Below are 14,883 nucleotides of genomic sequence, written 5' to 3' on the forward strand. Positions count from 1 at the left end.
AGTCATTGAACAGACTCGATAGAAAGACTCCAGACCAAGAAGCGCCAAGTTTTCTCAACGTACAGAGCAGGGAATAAACTAAAATGCAGAACACGAGAACAGATATTGTTTAAGAATATTGTTCTCCAGAGACTAATTCCCACCACATAATACAACTCAGTTGCTTAATGCAATGAGGAGATGATTATGAGGAGGTGACAGCTGTTATGTAACAATGGTGGCCACTACAGTAATCAGTCTCAGGACAGCATAACTGTATCCGCCCTCCTTCTCTCCTAATCTATTCCCTTATTCCCTAATCTGTTTGTGGTTAAGAAGTTAACTGTACAATAACAACAAACAGTGACCATGGAGTTAAATCCATGGAGCTAGTGTTTACATTATGTGTCACAGACATATGTAAGGTATTGCTAAAAAACATGCAAGAACTGAAACAGGATTTCAGGATTTTGTTCGGCCCCTGCTGGTCGAGTGGCCCTTCATCAGAGTGGGGAAACAGAGGGACAACAAGAAGAGGACAGGGTACACTCTCAGGGTGGAAGGCTCTTTTAAATCTGGCCTGATTAATAACAACAAGGGCATAGATTTTACACAACCTAGATTACAGCTGGAGCAGAATAGATGTGCTGCTGTGATATCATTTTAGACACAGTCACACATTACTTTGCATCTTAAAGTATCCGCATGCAATATTATTAGAAAAAAATACAAAATGTGTTAAATCACATTATAGAGAAACCACAGACCACATGAGTTTAAAAGAATAGTTTGATATTTTGACCCTTATTTGATTTCTTGCCGAGAGTTAGATGACAATATCATTCTCTTGAATTTATGCTAAATAAGAAGCTATGATGCTAGCTCAGGTAGAATTAAGACTGGATATGGGGGGAGGCAGCTTTGTCCAACAGTAACAGAAGCTGCTTAACAGCAAATTAACAAATATCTTGACTGTTTAATTTGTACAGGAAACAAAGTGTAAAAATATGAAGGTGTTGTATCATTTAGTTAGACTTTTTTAAATAAAATCTTTATACAGAGCCAGGCTAGCTGCTTCGAGTCTTCCTGCTAAACTGAGCTAAGTAGCTACTGGCTGGAACTTCACCCGTTATCTAATGTGTCAGTATATTAAATAGCAGTTTAAACACAAGGACTAACAGGAAGTGAAACACACGGTTTGGGTTAAAATAAGCACATTTGTTATGTTACCTATAAGTTAAACACTTAAAATGTTTCACACAAGTTAAGACAGCTTTCGTGAGTTAACTCAGGCATGTAACTTTGAATAACTGCTACTCAACTACCCTCTATGGACTTAGTTGCTCTTTGTCTTTTGCGCCTGACTACCTTTTTGCTCCCACCATAATATACAGCCACTAGAGGTCGTTGCCTAATGTTTGTGAACATTGTTGCGTAGATCCACCTGACCAATAGATAGCTATGGCCTACTGATTCAAAATAGAGAAGGGCCTTACTACCTCAAAACTATGTTCTCGCTGACAAATAAAAGCCACAATTTATTCGATTGATAACATTCAAGTGACTGTTAATATTTATTCAAAGCTAAATTCTCATACACCGAGCGTATTTCGCAAAAGTCAAACTATTAATTGAATCATTTAACATTTCCTTGCATACGAAAAGTGCAAGTCATGCTCCAGCTCTGAAATGTACAGTATATTCAGAATGTAGCAGAGATGAAACAGTAGCCTACATCATCAAACCACCGACAAATCAGCCAAAGCTCACCGGGGACAGTCATTATGCTCTGTGCATTGTCACCGAGGTGACAACGCATCGGTGAGCAAAACAATGCAGATACAGTATATCTCACCATGGCAACTAATAATAGATCAAAGTGTCACAGTTAATTTTTTTATGACATGAGCAAAAACAAGGACTTTGCTAACAGTGAGCCTAAAGACTAAAGGGTTAGGAACAGGAAATAGAAATAAAAGGGAGGAAGAATGGAAAGAGAAAATCATGTTGCCTCGAAAAACATACCTCAGGCTGGACCCTCCTGTTCCTGCCCCAGCAGCAGCCCTGGAAGAGGCTAAAACCACAGCAGGCGTCTTCCCACATAGCACATCTCCCCCATGCTGTCACAAGCACACCCTGAAAACCACTTCAGCCTCTAGACAGCATTTCCATCCAGAGGGGAGGAAGTCACGCAGCAGGTCAGAGATCAGGTAGCCACCCTCGGAAGCAATATGAAATATGTTGAAGATGATGCCAGGACTGCTTTTCCTCCTGCTGTAAGTCTAGAAACTGCAAGTCATTGTGCTGCTCCTTAACTCCATTTGACGTAATCAAATTCTTCTGGAACTTGACAGTGCTTTGATGCTGCAAAGCTCAGTAATGCTGGATTTCCACTGTCTTCTTCAGATGTGTCTGGAGGATATGTATAACTTCTCCATGCAGAGCTTACTGTGGTTCCTCATAACTCTCCCCTACACTCTGGACTCTAATCCAACTCATATAAGGTTACACTATGTTGGTTTGGGACCTTGGTGCCCCTTTGTTTTCCTCTGTGTCAGTTTCCTCCACACTATATTTCTTTGCTCCGGGATAAAGACAGAGTAGAGCGGCAGGCTGCTGACAGACAGTGAGAGGATGCTGTTGTTTTCTGCTGTTTCTATAATGATAGAGGGAGTGCTCTCTGTCTTCGCCGCTGCCAGTGACGTATGGATTGGGACTCAACAAGGGACTCATCCTGAACCGGAGACACAGCAGCAGGGGCCTGACACTTTGCTTCCTGTATAGGATGCCTCTGGGAGGCAGGTAAGGAGAAGGGAGGGGGGGTTCAAGAGGGAGAAGTATCCTCCCAGATGGGCTCTTCATGGGGCTGAGGAAGTCAGACAGGGAGGAGGTGCATCTCTAATGGGCCTCCCATGTGGTTAAACAGACGTCCATCACTTTCCTCTGCCTCCTCACTTGCCACTGTATCTAGGAGACACCGGCAGAGGGGCTGTCAACCCCCCCCACCTCCATCTCTTCTACCGTTCCCCACCTGCTTCGCTGCTGCCACAAAACCCCTGTGGGATGCAGCAGTCTTGCTGACAAATAGTGCGTATAGAGCATACCTCACCACACCCTGCTGCCCTGGGTGCCCTGGGTGCCCTGGCCTCCTGCAGGACAAACTGAGTATTCATATTGCTGATAGTCATAGGGAAACAAAGTCTAGTAATGACCTCTCTGTATCTCTTTATATATTTTTGATAATTCAATTATTTACTGAAATGTTAAAGGTGATTAAAGCTCCTACAAGGAATTTTTTTAATTGGTTAAAAAGCAGTCGTAACTTAATACAGATGCCTTCAAATGACCTAAATATAGTCTACAAGCGAGAAGATTTTTTTTTTTTCAATACAGCTTTTCTAAATATTTATCTTAATGCCGGTCGTGGGGTCAGAAAAGTACCAAACCAATATGCCCAGTTTAAGCTTGTGGCTTAAACAAAGTCATCTAACGCTTTGGCTAAGGTTCGGTGTAACTAATGTAACCCACATTAGCCGCGAAAAGCAAGCACTGCAAAGCTTTATGGGAGTTTGAGCATGATGAAGAACATGCACCGGATAATATACTTTATGCTTGTTTGTAAAAGAGTTGAGAGACAACCGCAGTGAGTAAACCAACTTAAACCCACATTTGCGTATTGCTATAGATCCTGTTGGCATTAAACAAATATGACAATTTGTCTTACAAAGAGTTTGTGTTTTTCTTACATTGTTTCCACAAACAAATGTGCACTCTAGCCAAATCAAGAACTTTATAAACATGAGACGATGGTGCTCAAAATACAGCTTTTGGGCCAAACAAATCGACACAATATTAATACCTTCACTTTTCCAACCCAGAGTAACTTTTCATTTTAAATGTTTTCAAATAAAAGCTGTCCTCTTGAGTGACTAGAATTATCTTACATAACTTCTTCCCCTCTACCAAAAATAAAAACTGTTCATCACCTTGTTTTGGTGACAGGAAAAATGTTGCTATTTCTGTAGCCTGAAGCGCCAGGCTACTGTATTTTATTACTGCCCCGTCAGCAATTCTTGAAGCTTATGTGACACACAGGGGTATCCTCTGTATCCCTGTTCTCCCCATAGCTTGGGATTTTAATTCAACAAAATGTAGTCCATGCCTTTATAACGATCCTTTGACCAGGTGTTGGCCTGCATGGGCTGCAAATGTACCACGTGTTTAAACCAACTTTGAATAATGAACAGCGGGTGTTCCTCCTTGTAGTTGACCAGAATAAATTATTTTGGGTACTGGCTAATTGCTACAAGCTACCAGACTTGTCAAACTGAAAAGAGGTGCGCTGCCAGCCAAAACAGACAGTATCACAGTAACTCTCATTTGGCAACAGAACAGTGTTGGTAGTTTGACCCAGTTTGCAGGCAGATTGCAGCATCTGCAGTTTTAGACGCAGAGCATGCTTCTCAATGACAGGGTGTCACCATGTGAGATATGGGTCGAGTTCACAAGTTGACACAGGCGAAGTCACTTAAACACTCTCACAGACATAGAGACAATTATAGGCTCAACTGTGGCTTACATGATAATGGTGATGGGGATGGAAATTGGTCTGGATGAGCAGATTAACAACATGTTTTCCGACGATTTTGCCTGACTATTTCATCAGGTCGTCTATGAATAGAAATCTAGTGGAACAAGATTTAAAGAAACATAGTCCAGGGAGTTTCACTGACTCAACTAGAACAACTGTAACACTGGTAGCTGATGAACAATCAGTCATTGTATTAAAATAACCCCCAATAGGTCAAATCAAATAATGAATGTTTTTGCTTGAGTATCATCCTTTAAAGACTGAGTGATTGAGTGTGTTTGTTTTTGTTGAAGTTAATCTGTGTTTATGTGATTGACAAGGACACAGTTGCAAATTAAGCAGGGCTCAGGCCAAGGCTAATCCCATTAGCCACGTGAACAGGCTCACTTCATCGGTGAAGAGGGTGATTCAAAACAAACAAACTCCTTTATTCATCTTGTGTCCAGTCACACTAACCAGTGTTTAATTGTAGAAAAGCTCTGTCAAGGTCAAAATTAGCTAATGGAAGCCAGTGGAAATCCTTCATTATAATTATCTTTTCTGTGTAGCTGCAGTCAGGAACATGCTGTACTGATGTATATATATACACACTGTGTGATCACTCATTGATATAGCTACAGAGTTAGAGCAGCGGGTGTGAAGGGGGCGGTGGTAAGTTGTTGTGTTTTGATGACATTTACTGCAACTGCATGGTAAATATGGTGGCTCACTATGCCCCTTGATTAATATATGTGACAAATAATAATCAAAACTTTCAAAATGCTATCATAAGACCATATATTTTCAATACCAGTGGTTCCAACAACCAAGTTGTTTGGTCGAAGGATTGTGTGTAATACATTTGCCCAAAAAGGGACAAACCAAACTGGCTGTGTTCCAAATAGTATATGTTCTATTTTTACTTTAGTACGTATGCATATACATATAAATAAGTGACTGCTTCGTCAAAACATTGTACCTAGAACTTTTACTGAAATTCTTATATATCGTATTTCGTTCTGGGTATTATGTTACCTGAATGCCACCATAGGTTCTCATGCTTGAAAAGGGAGGGGTAAGTGGAAGGTATTCAGTTTGTTGCAATCTGCAACCTCACCACTACATGCCAGTAAATCCTAAACAACAGGCCTTACATTTGGACACCAGATATTTGCAGAATAACATTATTCAATAAGTAACACTCAATTATTGCTCGAATTATTGCTATAAATGTTCTCTTTATTTCATTTTAAATTTTAGTTTGTGCTTATGAAATCCTTCGCCTTGTTAATATTTCATAGACTGACATTACACCATGATTATAAAATGTTTTGTGTATTTGTGGGCGTGTTCTGTGGGGTGGTTGATAGAGCTTGACCCACCACTGATTATTTCTTGTCAACTGTGGCAGGCCCTTACAACCACCAACATAAAAAGGTACACATACAGTAATCTTATTGTCCTTCATAATACATGACACATCACTGTGTGTACTGTAATAACCACAAACAGATATACAAGTGCTTCCTGTCTCTCTTCTTGACCAGACATAGAACCATAATTGGGCCATAAGCAATGCTCCCTAGTTTTCTTCTCAGGATATTGGACCGTGATGGCACTATATACAATAGCATTTTCCAATTTCCACAACTCTGAGTCTAGAATATGAGCCCCTCACCTTTGAGGCTTACAGACCCAAACACAGACAATCCTAACCCTTTGCCCCAATGTCCTAAAAACATTTACTTTTCATCTTATGCGGTATCACCAAAAAACAATCCCACAGCCATACTGTATTAAGAGTTATAACCTCAAAACATTTATAAAAACGTTATAACAGTTATTGTACTCAGACAACTCTTTTTTGATTTCCTCATCTCTTAGCCCTCATAGAGATGCAGCCCTCAGAGAAACATGGCCTGGAAAAAATGACCCTGCAACAGCCTTTTCTTTGCCCTTGTCTTCATTTACGATTTTTTGGGAAGCACTTCAATAATACAAATACAATACATAACCCAATACATACATTGTGTATGTATTGTAAGACCCTTGCAATCAAATTAGAGAGAGATTAAGGTAAGGTCATGGCATTTGTCAGGGCAATACATACTTCCTTATCTTCTTTTGTATTAAGTTTCAAGTAAAGAAACACAGGAACCTAAATATTCGGTACATGGAGCTGTTCATTTCGTTACTTGCTTTCAACATCTGCTAAAAATAATTAAAACATTGCAAATGTTTGCGCAGTTCACAGAACAGGTCAAGTTCCTTGATGTCCTGACCAATTTCAGTGATGTAACATTGGCATCCACATTTTTTTTAGCTGTTTTGTAAAAGTCCCAAGAGATGTTTAAAAGAAAGAGTCCATACTCAAACAGATAGAAGCTTCTTCACTTCTCCTTATACATGCTCTACCTAAACAGTGTATACTTTTCAAAGCAACATAATGCTGTATTGCTCAGCTATGCAAGCCTTACCTCATTAATCATCCTTTCATCCAAGATCTGCTGCTTCCAATCCCTGGAATGAGTTCCAACCCAGGGCCCCATGTACAGCTCTGCCCACCACGCAGAACCCTACTGTTCTTTCAATAATGCCAATCCCATAAAATGATTAGCCCGATGCGAGACAGCTGAAGCATGTGTGGCATAAAAGCTTGTACAGGTACGTGTGTGTGCGAGTTGACATCCATATCAAAATGTTATCTTCACACGATTCAGTGCTAAATATGCGGACAACACTGCATGCTTTAACCCCTATCATGTGCAGCGCGGCTGTTGACCTGAATGCCCCAGACTCTGCCCTCTGCCAGGTCTGAGAACCTGAGGATGGAGGAGGTGCCGCCAGGACTGTGAGTGATGATGGCCGGGCATCTCTGGGGCCACACAAATTGCCCTTAAATGGCCCCGATGTTACCTCTCTTGACTCCAAACTTCAAGGCAACCCATTTTTCTATTTTCTACTTCTAAAGAATGTGTTCCTTCTCTTTCTACTTACTTTTAAAATCTTGCCGCCTGTGCTAAAACCATCTAAGTAACTTCATTCATTGGCTGTATCCCACAATGCTACCCTCTGAAACCTTCTCTTTGCTCCAACAGAGGGCATAGATGAGCTTAATGTGTCCCCCAGGTAAGATGAGCATTGTCTGTCCTTCTTTCGACCCCATAAGCACCGACTCCCATGTCACCTTCCACAACAACCTCGCAAGGTGATCCGCTTTTGTCGCCACTTGGATACAATAGACCCGACGTCCGTGCTACTGACACAGACGATACACTGCCTTCAAACTGTTACAATTAGTGCAAATTGCAGGTTTTAATCTGACGACATGTTTGGCAGATGTGGACAATGAGGGCCAAAACGTTTGTTGTCTTCAGGTGCCATGCAGTGTCATTAAAACACAGTAGGCAAATGGAGAACCTGTCTTAGATTCTAACGGCTTTATTATCCAAGGCTCAGGTGTTACCTTGCACTGCTATGCTGATGATAGCCATATTTATGTCCCACTGAAAAAGAAGGAGGGTTACTCAATTTGCCCACTGCTAAAGTGTCTAGAGGACATAAAGGCCTGGATGGCGTGCAACTTCCTAAAACTGAATGAAGGAAAAACAGAAGTAATGTTTTTTGGTGGCACCACTGGCACCAATTCTGTAAACCTGGGTTCCTTGGCTCAATACACCAAGCCCACCATTACAAACCTCGGCATTAAAATGGACCCTGAACTAAAACTTGAGAGTCAGATTAAATCAGTGGTAAAAACGAGCTTTTATCACCTGAGGCAGCTAGCCAAAATAAAACGTTTTCTCTCCAGACAGCAGTTTGAGACAGCACTCCGTAATATGTAATACGACCACATTTCCCCCATTTTGGCTTCGCTCCATTGGATGCCAATACATTTTAGGATTCATTTCAAAATCCTTTTATTTGCTTTTGAATCCCTAAATGGCATGACCCCACCATATCTTTCTGAGCTGCTACACCCTTACACGCCCAACCGCCCTCTCAGGTCAGCGGATCAACTGCTCCTGAATGTGCCCAGAACCAAGTCAAAGCTCAGAGGGGGCCGTTGCTTCTCTGTAGCGGCTCCCACACTGTGGAACGATCTGCCCATGCATATCAGACAGGCCACACTGCCTGCTTTAAATCGCTTCTTAAAACCATCCTCTTCTCCTTAGCATATTAACATATTTTAGAGGGTTGCTTTTATTGCTTTTAAGTTGTCTATTGTTTTTACTTGTACTCGTTTTATGGTATGTGAGATGTGCTGTGTTATTTTACGTATGTTTTGTTTTGTTTATTTGACTGTACAGCACTTTGGTCTAGAGGTTTAAAGTGCTCTATAAATAAAGCTGTATTGTATTGCACCTTCTCAGCTGACATTCATGCCTATCTCATTCAGCAGGTGCTACAGGTGTATACTGACACACTCTGTCCAACACAGAGACCGACACAGGCATGACAACGACCGACATAATTCTGATTATCTTTATCACAATTACTTAACAGTATTCTGTCTTATTGTACATTTATTTAAAAAAAATGTGTCAATCGTTTTATATAAACACACTCCCTTGCTTTGTTTTGTTTCTGCTTTGGCTGTGTCAAATAATACTAGGGAATAAAAAAAGCTCAAAGATGGATCCCTGTATCGATCAGTATGATAGTTGTACAATCTGTAATATAAATACTAAGTGACTCCAAATAAAGAATACAAAAAACACTTTCAACACTACATAGAAAATAAAACATCAACCCAATTCCTTATTTTACTGTTGAGATCTGGAAGAAAAATGAAAAATGTGCAATATAATTACATTATTTTAGTTGTGCAATCACAGTAATAATTTCCTTAAACTGCTTCTGGATCATTCTACAATTGACCAGTAGCCGACCAATTTTTCTTCACCATATAAATCTTATAGGTCCTCTTTTATTTATGCTACTATTGTTGCTTGTATTACTGTTAATATCAGTGGCAGAATTTGCTGGTTTAGACAGTGGTGGTTATATTTATCACCAAGATATATTATGATTATAAACAGCAACCAATGCTCTTATATAACAACATTTAAATAAGACCAAGCACATTATTACAGAACAACGCTCCCGAGCCTATGGAGATGGAAGGAGAGGGTGTGAAGGGGGAGGACGTTGGCATACCCTGCTCAGCAGCTCTGCTTTGCATGACTCACCGTTAAAGGAAAACAGACGCTTCATGCAACCAAGCCAGGCACTCATTAACAAATCTCCCTGGGTGGCTGTTTACCCAGCATTCTTCTGTAAATCCAATTAATGTTTGTCAGACTTGGGGAGTGTTTCAGTCCAGCTGTCCTCTCCATGCAGAGGATGCTGAGCACATCCTCACTATGGAAATATGCAGCTGTGCCATAGCAGCCCAAGTAGGCTCAGGCTGGGCAGCATGGGGCCAAACACAGCTTCCCAGCGCTGTGTGGACCAGTGGGAGGGAGCCTAGTCATACACAGCAGCGAGGAGGATGCCATTTATTACGGCGCTACATGGAGACTCACATGTTGAGAAGCAAGCGCCATGTGACGACCCTGACAACAAGCCACAGGCTGTTCTGTACGTGAATGCATACAAACACGTCATACAAAGAGGTGACAAGGAAGTTGGCATCATATTGGTTATAATATAATTCATACACAGTGTGTGGCAGTGTGAACCCTGTGCACTGTGACACTGATATCAGTGTGTAATTCAGCAAAGGTGAGCTCCCTCTAATTGACCGCTCTCAATTCAGGGGGTCCAGTGTCAACAAAGGACAGAGCTGTGATGAGAAACCTTACCAGGGGCAGGGTTCATCAGAATAATGGGAAGGCCCTCTCCCGCCAGGTGCCCTGATAAACAATAACTGATAACCACATCCGATTGTTAAAATAATTCCCCCTTCCCAAAGATATAAGGAACAAAAATGGTTGTTAATTTGTGTTTTGCCAATATCAGATGTAATGACAACAAATAATATTCTGCTTATCCTCACGGCTTGCCATACTGAATCCAAATGTAATGTATTCAGGGTCCTATTTCTTCACCATACAGGTTTGAGATTTTACTGGCAGAGCATCAGGTTTTAGTTTCAAAGAACGATTAGAAAGTGACTATTTTTGTATCTGAGGGAATGTTAGCGAGCTAACATGGTGGAAAAAAACATTGTCACTGCAACTGATAATTATTGATTGGCGTAGTGAAATACTGGTAAACGCAACTGGTCATCTAAAGATTCAGAGTGTATTTATATTGCCTTTATATAGGGATGCAAGTAGAGCTTAATTACATTTTAATCAAGCTCTACTTGTACTCTACTTTAATCATTAAAAGACCAACAGATCAACAACATAAATGTAACTGCTTTGTTGATCAACCAATACACCATACATGTTCTTGCTCCAGTTGCTCCAGTAAAGTTAGCAGTTTTTTTCAGTTTATGGCTGTTAAAGACATAGATTAACTGAGAAAATAATCAGCAGATGGAAAAAAACATTCAAGAATCGTGAAAATAGGACACGCTAGCTGCATATATAGAAATCCCTAGACAATAAACATAATCCAGCATGAATTTATATCAGTACTGTAGACCCACTACTGTAATAATATTTTGCCCTGAATCTCAGCGAGTGGACGATTACTCAGAAATAAGTAATGTTTATCTGTAAAGTAAAATTAAGCACTTTATTGGAAGCCTCTGACTACTCTTTATGATATAAAAATAAGGCTGAAATGCCGAATGTGGACTTTAGCAGTGAGTCATATCGTGTAAAATGTGCAAATATGAAAACATACTGCCTGCTAGTCTCAAGGCATTTCACATCTTGAAGGGGTGCATCTGCTCAGAGCAGCTGCTTGCGTCAGTGCTTTATAATGACGCAAATGCGCTCTATTGATATCCTTACTTCACTTCGAAAACATTTTACTCAGTGAAAACACACACAGGTTTAAATGATGCCTCAATCCCAGCTCTTTCTGGAGTTTCTCACTGATGTTCAAAGACTAGTGTTGTTTCTTTTTTGAACGTCATCAGGCTTAATAATCTCTTGGCAGTTGCATTGCTTATTAATGAGAATATAGGGGGCCTTTTAAAGAAAGGCTTAGTTCAAAGCAAATACAAGTACCAGGATGAGATTAAGCACTGGAGAGAGCAGTCAACGCACCCTGCATAATGCAATATCTACATATCTGCTTTTCTATCATGATGGATATTACTGCTGTTTCTCATCGGCCTCTTTTGACCTCTTTTAAAGGCCCCCTTCTCTCACACACACACATACACACACGCCGCCCCCCCCCCCGCACGCACGCACGCACACACACACACACACACACACACACACACACACACACACACACACACACACACACACACACACACACACACACACACACACACACACACACACACACACACACACACACACACACACACACACACACACACACACACACACACACACACACACACACACACACACACACACACACACACACACACACACACACACACACACACTGGAGACGAGCACAGTGCCAGTCCATTTCAGACGAGCGGGCCCTATCTGTCTCTCCAGCGGGGGTGACTGAGGAGTGTCTGTACCTCCCTCTCCTGCTGCAAGTCACAGCTAATACCTCTGTTAAGTAAGTACACATATTTTATACTTGAGTCAAAGTATTTACTTACTTTAGGAATAGCACAACAGTATTACAATCACACTGTACTTAGATTATTAATGTGAAAGACCTTTTCTTTCCTGTAAAGAAGCTTTTATTATGACTTATATTATTGAAATATTATTATTGATGCTTTTCATGTTGGAGACATTTTAAAGTGACGGCTGGTAGACCTCACATTTTAACTACTTTGTATCATGTTGGATAGTTTAATCTGAAATAATTGATCGAGTAGAAGTGGAAAGTAGCATGTAAATGTCCGAATTAAAACAATTACGAAATATGGTACTGTGGTACAGTACTTGAGCAAATCTATTGGGCGTGTCTGTGCTCAAAATGCACTTATATTATAAGTTAAGTACTGAGGTGAACGGACCCTCGAATGCTGTTGCAATTTACTTTTGTTAATCTCTTTTTCCTTATTTTTCTTTGTTTATTTTATCTTTCCATGACCCGCCTCCCCCGAGTGCTTTCTGGCAGCCCTGTGTAGAATACGCTCAAAGCTCTTAGTGAGAAGTAAAATAATGGCCGTGTAATAGCAGGTAAAGAAAAAGTAACTCAAAGAGCCCTGTTTGTTATTTTCCAAGAGGTGAAACTTTTCCCGCTATTTAACTCTATTATAATGTCAAAAAGTTCTGAGCAAACAAAACCTCAAAATAAAGTACTCACAGTTGACCCTGGCGACACACACACACACACACACACACACACACACACACACACACACACACACACACACACACACACACACACACACACACACACACACACACACACACACACACACACACACACACACACACACACACACACACACACACACACACACACACACACACACACACACACACACACACACACACACACACACACACACACACACACACAATCCATTCCTTTTATGTTGTCTGCATGATGCCCCTGTTGTCCAATATTCATATGTTATCTACATTCAAAGCGTCTCTGTTTGAGCAGAGGTAGCTTTAGACTGAGGTGACCGGCACAGTCCTGCATAGTGTTCCACATCAAACGGTTTCAGTCCTTCCTGCTGCAGTGGAATGTCCTGCCTCATGTGATGTTCCGAACTGTATTCAAAGTTTAATCAACAGTAAGTACAAAAGTGTCCCAAAGGAGCTCAGTGAGCGAGATCCTATGAGCTTTGAAACCCTATTGAGTGGAATCGGTCCACTGCTGCGTGAATGGGTCCTTTTAGGGCAGAGCTGGAGTTGTGAAACTCTCTAGGAAGAAGAGACGACGGGGCTAGGTGATGTCAGTGCATATACACACAGTATAGTGCCTGTAATGGCTCCAGGTTGGGAGTGTCTGCTCTTCCCACCTCTCTCGAATGGTTCAGTGGTGCAGGCCAACATCACAAGGTAGAGTATGTTCCCTAATAAATCACTTCCGCTGAGTGCACACAATCTCCTAAATAACATTTGTTTAATGGCCTGGAGGTCAACACAGGGTGTAGGGTTGCTTGGAGCCAAACAGAAACATGACCACCACTTAACTTATAGTAGTGAACCGGTCAGGTTGTCAAGAAAATAACTGAACTCAAGCCTATCAAAAAACGTACTAAGCACATTATACTGTAGATTAGTCAGAAAGTAATAGTGATCCTCATACCTTGATCAGCAGTGGAAAGGTGCCTTTTCTCTCCTTTAGTAGCCTTTCCAGCTTAGTTTTGGAGCCAATTCTGTATAATAGAAGACATTTTAGTCAAAAATGTTTGCGCACAAGGAATTATGTTCAATATATGGATGGAAACATATGAGCGTATCATGTCACTGTTAAAAAGCGAACACATTTGTAAAATGCAGCCAATATTGTCCTTGCTGCCCATGACCTTGACTGAGATGAAAAGCATATTTAAATGTTTAGAATACTTACATTGTTGATAGAGTCACAACTGTAAGAACATTTTTCATTAGTGCAGCATTTTGAATAAACTACACTGACACCTTCTGGGCACATGTTGGTATCATTGAGATCCTCTGCCTAGTTAATGGAGGTGTCAAGTCAGTCAGGCAGCTTTGGTGATGATAAACAACCAAAAGTGGATGTTTCCAACATTTTTGAATGGTAGCTACTTGACATAAAATAAAATGAAAATGTTGCTAACTAGGAAAATATGTAGGCCATACTAGTTTAAATAATTATTATACTGAAAGATACAAACACCACAACAACATTGTGTTGAAGATAAACAAACTACGAACATTTATCTTCCACATAGCCTACTTACAGGAGAATTCCGCACTAACCTTTTTTCGGATGATTTGTTCGGCGCACTCATGGTGAAATAAATCAACAAGGTGACAGTGATGAGGCAGTCACGCGCGACATGCCCAATAGTTTGTTTGAAGTCTCCGACCCGGTGCTAACACTGCCTGTGTGCTGCGGAGCGTTACCATCACCGGTTTATACAAAAACAATGGCTGTTATACTCGCCACACTAAGTACTCACTGACAATTTGATTCTGCTTTTTTTCTCTCTGACGCAGCTTTTAGCCAGGTGCTTACGTCCGTGCTAGCGCTGCTATGAGAGAGGGGAGATGGTGAGAGAGAGCTAGACAAAAGGAGAGACAGGCACGAGGCACCCACTGGGCTATACATTTTCCACATGATGTCGGTGTAGCATTGCAATAACA

The 14,883-nt window shown here is 40.9% G+C and overlaps 1 protein-coding gene across 1 annotated transcript in view; it reads right to left on the reverse strand.

The window, feature by feature from the left end:
- Positions 1 to 14,738, reverse strand: part of dyrk4 (dual-specificity tyrosine-(Y)-phosphorylation regulated kinase 4) — a 32,099-nt gene extending 17,361 nt beyond the window's left edge. The window contains exons 1-2 of the mRNA XM_079682382.1: positions 14,497 to 14,738; positions 13,859 to 13,928 (exon numbers count right to left, since the gene is read on the reverse strand). Of these exons, the coding sequence (XP_079538508.1) occupies positions 13,859 to 13,928; positions 14,497 to 14,528 (102 nt within the window). The 5' untranslated portion in view covers positions 14,529 to 14,738. The remainder of the gene's footprint in view (positions 1 to 13,858; positions 13,929 to 14,496) is intronic.
- Positions 14,739 to 14,883: the final 145 nt, after the last annotated feature.

The sequence above is a fragment of the Notothenia rossii genome, assembly GCF_949606895.1.
Source record: "Notothenia rossii genome assembly, chromosome: 5".
Taxonomy (NCBI): domain Eukaryota; kingdom Metazoa; phylum Chordata; class Actinopteri; order Perciformes; family Nototheniidae; genus Notothenia; species Notothenia rossii.